Source organism: Eimeria maxima, genomic scaffold (assembly GCF_000499605.1).
Source record: "Eimeria maxima Weybridge genomic scaffold, Emw_scaff163, whole genome shotgun sequence".
NCBI classification, from domain to species: Eukaryota; Apicomplexa; class Conoidasida; order Eucoccidiorida; family Eimeriidae; genus Eimeria; species Eimeria maxima.
The window spans coordinates 34,719-40,000 of NW_013564555.1; the positions used below are offsets into that span (position 1 = coordinate 34,719).

A 5,282-nucleotide genomic window follows, 5' to 3' on the forward strand; every position below is an offset into this window, starting at 1 on the left:
ATGGTACAGCAACAGTAGCAGCAGCAGCAAGACAACGGGTAGCAGCAGCAGCACCAACAGCAGCAGCAGCAGCAGCAGCGGTTCAGGGGTGGTTCCCTCCTGCCAGCAGCAATCGCGAAACACTTTTATTCTTACAATATATTTACTATTAAAGAATGCTAAACCCTAAACCCTAAACCCTAAACCCTAAACCCTAAACCCTCGAGGGTTAGCTGTACACCGTAATCTGTCCACCCTAGCTCTCAACACACAACCTTCTTTAAGTCTTTTAGCAGCAACAGCAGCAGCAAGAGGCAGAGCAGCAGGAGCAGGAGAAGCAGCAGCAGCAGCAGGGGAGGAGATTCGTTGCTTCTGCTGCTGCTGCTGCTGCTGCTGCTGCAATGCTGCCTGCTGCGTCTTCTTCCTCTTTTGCTGCTGATGGATTTCTTAGTGGTGTAGATAAAGATGATATTCTTTTTGTGTTGCTGAATTCCTTACAGCCTTCCTTACCATGTAATGCTGCTGCTGCTGCAGCAGCAGCAGGAACAGCAGCAGCAGACGCAGCGAATGCAGAAGATACAGCAGCAGCAGCAGCAGCAGCAGATGCAGCAGCACACACAGAAGGAAGAGGAGACAATTCTTCTCTCCTCTCTTTGCTGCGCGCTGCCTTGAGCCCTGAGCGTCTCTTATCTAAGTTCTTAGAGCAGCCAACCTTACCTACTGCAGCAGCAGCAGCAGCAGCAGCAGCAGCAGCAGCAGATGGTGCACCTGGTGGTGCTGCTTCTGCGGAGCACCAAGTTGCTGTTGGTGTGCTGCAGGAGCAATTGCATCAGCAGCATCAGCAACACCACCAGCAGCAGCAACTGCAGCAACAGCATCCCCTGCTGCTGCAGCAGCAGCAGCAGCAGCAGCATCAGCAGCAGGGTGCAGCAGAAGACCCCACACTGCATGCAGTAGCAGCAGAGTTGAGCAAAGGTGTATTATGTATAATACCTATAGAAGGTAAGGAAGAAGAAAGATCTATTATTTCCTCTTGTCTTGCTGCTGCTGCTGCTCTTCTTTCTTTTGCTGCAGCAGATGCAGCAAGAGTAATACTTGCTATTAAGGCATACTTAGAGGTAGCAGCAGCAACACAGCAGCAGCAAGTCGTGCTGCTGCTGCTGCTGCGTCTACTTGTCTTCCGTTGGGCTCTTAATAACAATCCCCTGCTGCAGCAGAGGGTAGCAGCCAAGCAGCAGCAAGACAGCAGCAGCAACAGCAGCAGCAGCAGCAGCAGCAGCAGGTTATTAATGTCCCCTTATGTGGGGTCATCATCCCTAAACCCATCATCAGAACCGTCTCCTTCAGCAGCAGCATCTGCTGCTGCTGCAGCAGCAGCAGCAGCAGCAGCAGCAGAATGGCTACGTCCTTTAGTATCTTTTGCTATAAAAGAAGCAGCAGCACTAGAGGAAGGAGACGAGAGAAGAGATCTGCTGCTGCAGTTGCTGCTGATCATCTCCCGCTGCACCCCTCATGTTGTTATTCATAAACTTATTAAGGCAGCAAAAAAAGCAGGTAAACAGAGGATGCATGCATGCATGCATGCGTCTGCTGCTGCTGCTGCTGCTAGTGCATGCGTGCATCAGCATGCATGCATGCAGTAGCAGAGGTGGCTGAGGAAGGGTAGTTGCTGTGCTGTTGTCACTATTTTCCTTCCTGTTGCTGTTGCTGCTGTTGCTGCTGTTGCTGCTGCTGCTGTTGCTGCTGTAGTTGGTAACACGTGGAAGTACTTACTGATGACCTGTTGCTGCTGCTGTGCTGTGTGCTGCTGCAGCAATTGTGTCTCCTGTTGCTGCTGCTACTGTTGCTGCTGCTGGTAGTGAGGAGACAGCAACACAGGGAGCTGCTTGCTGCTCCTTGCTGCTGCTGCTGGAGAAAGTATTTGCATCTAATGGATTTCCTCCTATCCCTTTATCCCTTACGAAGCAAGTATTTGTTGTGCTGCTGCAGCTGCTGCTGCTGCCTCTGCAGCAGCAGCAGCAGCAGCAGCAGCAGCAGGACCCCTCTGCGCAGCAGCGGGGTCTCTCCCTTCCTATTAGATGGAGCATTTCCTTGAGAGCAGCAGAAGCATTGAGTGCATTTGCTGCTGCTGCTGCAGCAGGAAACTGCCGCTCCCTGCTGCTGGCACTGCAGCAAACGCCACAGCAGCAGCAGCAGCAGCAGCAGCAGGACCGTGTCTGCGAGAGTGAGCCCGGCAGAGAGGCTCTTAGACTGCAGCGTTCTTTATTAGATGGATTAGCTGCTGCTGCTGCTGCTGCTGCAGGAGCAGCAGCAGCAGCAGGAGGAGAAGGAGGATGCAGCAACGAAGAACTTCCTCTAATGGCAGCAGCAGCAGAAAGATTAGTGTATATTTTGCTGCCGCGTATGCTGCTTGCTGCTGCACCTCGTGGTGTTATATGCGCGCTGCTGCGTGCTGCTGCGCTGCTGCTGCTGCTGCCTGTACACCTCAGCAGCCCCTTAATGCTTAGACACTGGAATGATGACACCTCAGGTATGGTGCGTCATGACCCCGTGCTGCTGCTGCTGCTGCTGCTGCTGCTGCACCTCAGCAGCCAGATATCAGGGGTTGCTGCAGCAGACCTCCTCCAAGAGGATCAGCAGGAAACCAACACCCGTGCTGCAGCAGCAGCAGCTGCTGCAGCAGCAGCAGCAGCAAACACGCAAGATCAACGTAAGGCACTGCAGCAGCAGCGCCAAGCGCTACTCAAGACAGGGGGACTAGAAACTTCTGCTGCTGCTGCTGCTGCTGCTGCCGATGATGCTACGCTGCAGTCAGAGACAGCAGCATACAAGCAGCAGCTGCTGCAGCACTCGGGTCCCTCCGCATCTGAGCAGCAAGAAGATGCTCGCCTCAGCAGCAGCAGCAGCAGCAACAGCAGCAGCAGCAGCAGCAGCAGCAGCAATGATAATGATCTAGGTGATGGTGTAAGACTAGAGGGGCCCCGTGCTGCTGCTTTCTTTATGCATGCAGCAGCATCTGTTGCTCATCTAACAGATGTCTTATCTAAGGGGCAGCAACATTGGAGGGTGCAGCAGCATGCAGCAGAGCTGCAGCAATTGCTGCTGCTGCTGCTGCTGCATGCAAGCAGACGTACACTTACACCTAATGATCCTTTTATTAATATTCTTGCTGACGAGACACTCACAAAACTTGTAGAACCGTAAGCTGCTGCTGCTGCTGCTGCTGCTGCTGCTTCCCCTGCCGTGGTTGCTGCTGTTGCTGCTGCTGCTGCTGCTGCTTATGGTGGATATATGTGTGCTGCTGTGTCTGTGTCACTACAGCATCGTCTTTGCTGCGATCTCTTCCTTAAGCGCCGTGCAGATGGAGCACGAAGCAAAGACAACAGGGCTGCCTGCTGCTGCTGCTGCTGCTGCTGCAGCAGCAGCAGCAGCAGAAGGGGGAGGATCTGTAATGGAGCCTTGCTCTGCTGCTCTTGCAGGCCTTGCTTCTATCTCCCCCATAGCTGCCCCTGTTCCTGCTGCGTCTGCTGTTGCTGCTGCTTGCTGCAGCGGTGCTGCTGCTCCAGTGTACCTGAAGCAGGTGGACTGTGTGGTGCATGCGCTTGTCCCCACTGCAGCAGAGGCAGCAGCAGCAACAGCAGCAGCAGGGGAGATGCAGTCTCGGGTGTATGATGAGCTTAACTTGTGTCTCCCCTCCTGCATGCGCTACGAGGGCTTTAATGAGGGTTTGCAAGATTCAAATTTGCTGCTGCAGCTTCGTGCTGCTGCTGCTGCAGCGCAGCAGCAGCAGCAGCTGCTGAAGCAGGCAGGAGATGTGCTGCTGTTTACAGATGGCATTGCTCGGTTCTTTGGTCTCCCTATTTGCTGCAGAGGGACTCTTGCTGCTGCTGCACTTAATACAGCAGCAGGTGTCTTTGCTGCAGCAGCAGCAGCAAAAAGATCTCGCGACCTGCGCAGCGACCGGCAGCAGCAGCAGCAGCTAGATGCTCTTCAATGTGCTGCATTAGTCTTCATGGGCAAAATAGCTGGTGAGCTCTTGCTGCTGCTGCTGCAGTTGCTGCTGCTCCTGCTGCTGCTGCTGCTGCTCCTCCTCCTCCTCCTGCTGTTGCTTCCCATGTTGTTGCTGCTGGGGGAAGCAAAGCATTGGAGGGGCACTCTCAGTAAGGGGAAAGCGTTGTTGCTGTTGCTGCTGCTGTTGCTCATTTTGCCGCTGCTGCTGCTGCTGCTCATTTTGCTGCTGCTGCTGCTGCTGCTGCTGTATGTGTGTACAGAGACACAAAGGTGTGGCTGCCCAACACCGCGCTTGGCTTTGTCTCCTTGGCAGCAACCAAGCAGTCTTTGCTGCTGCTTGCCAAGGTGGGACTCGCCTCTAGTGCAGCAGCAGCAGCAGAAGCAGCAGCGGCAGCTGCCTCTGCAGCAGCGGCAGCAGCTTGCAGCTCAGCAGCAGCTGTTAGATTTACAGGAGAGACTGCAGCAGCAATGGGAGAGAGCAGCAACAGCAGCAAGAATTGTTTCTTGTGTATATAAGTTTGCTGCTAAAAGGAGACTGTCTCCTTCTCATGCTGCTGCTGTCTTAGCTGTATGCCGATCTCTTGCGGTGTCTGGGCTGCTGCGTACTGCTGCTGCACATTTCCAAGGGGAACATGAGCAGCAGCAGCAGCAACTGCAGCAGCAACTGCTGCTGCAGCAGCAACAGTTGCTGCGAGGCGGGAGAGGGCCTGATGCCTCCTCTTTCGCCACCCTGCAGCAGCAGCAGGAAGAGCAGCAGCAACTGCACCGTCTAGGCAGCACTCTAAGCAGCAGCAGCAGGAGCAGCAGAATCAGCAGCAGCAGCAGCAGCAGCAGCAAGGTGTCTATAGACTTTAGGCTGCCGCTGCTGCTGCCCTTAGAACGAGCTATAAGCTTTGAGCCTATGAGGCTAGTAGAGCCTGAGGACAGCAGCAGCAGCAGCAGCAGCGGCAGCAGCAGCAGCTCAGAGGAGGAGAACTTGCATGCAGCAAGGAGACACTCTTTATTAAGAAGAAGGAGACTGTCCCTAAAGAGACGCAGGCAGCGTGCAGCAGAGACACCGAGGGCAGGGGAGCAACCTGCAGATGCAGCAGCAGCTGCTGCTGCTGCAGTAGGGGCAGCAGCAGCAGCAGGGGGGGATGCAGAGGGAGAGGCTGAGACAGGAGATCCTGATGCAACAGAAACAGTAGCTGCTGCATCTGCTGCTGCTGCTTCTGCTGCTGCTGCTGCTTCTGCTGCTGCTGCTTGGACACATTCTCCTCCTGCTGCTGTCTTCGGTGTGCTGCTGTTTGTCT

General features: G+C 54.7%; 1 protein-coding gene across 1 annotated transcript in view; it reads left to right on the top strand.

Moving 5' to 3' along the window:
* Positions 1-5,282, top strand: part of EMWEY_00018880 (hypothetical protein, conserved) — a gene marked incomplete at both ends in the record, with an annotated part of 14,410 nt that continues 9,128 nt past the window's right edge. Inside the window, 5 exons of the mRNA XM_013480114.1 lie at positions 1-3; positions 480-1,533; positions 1,793-3,179; positions 3,301-4,007; positions 4,251-5,282. The exon at positions 4,251-5,282 is cut by the window's right edge and continues 207 nt beyond it. Of these exons, the coding sequence (XP_013335568.1) occupies positions 1-3; positions 480-1,533; positions 1,793-3,179; positions 3,301-4,007; positions 4,251-5,282 (4,183 nt within the window). The remainder of the gene's footprint in view (positions 4-479; positions 1,534-1,792; positions 3,180-3,300; positions 4,008-4,250) is intronic.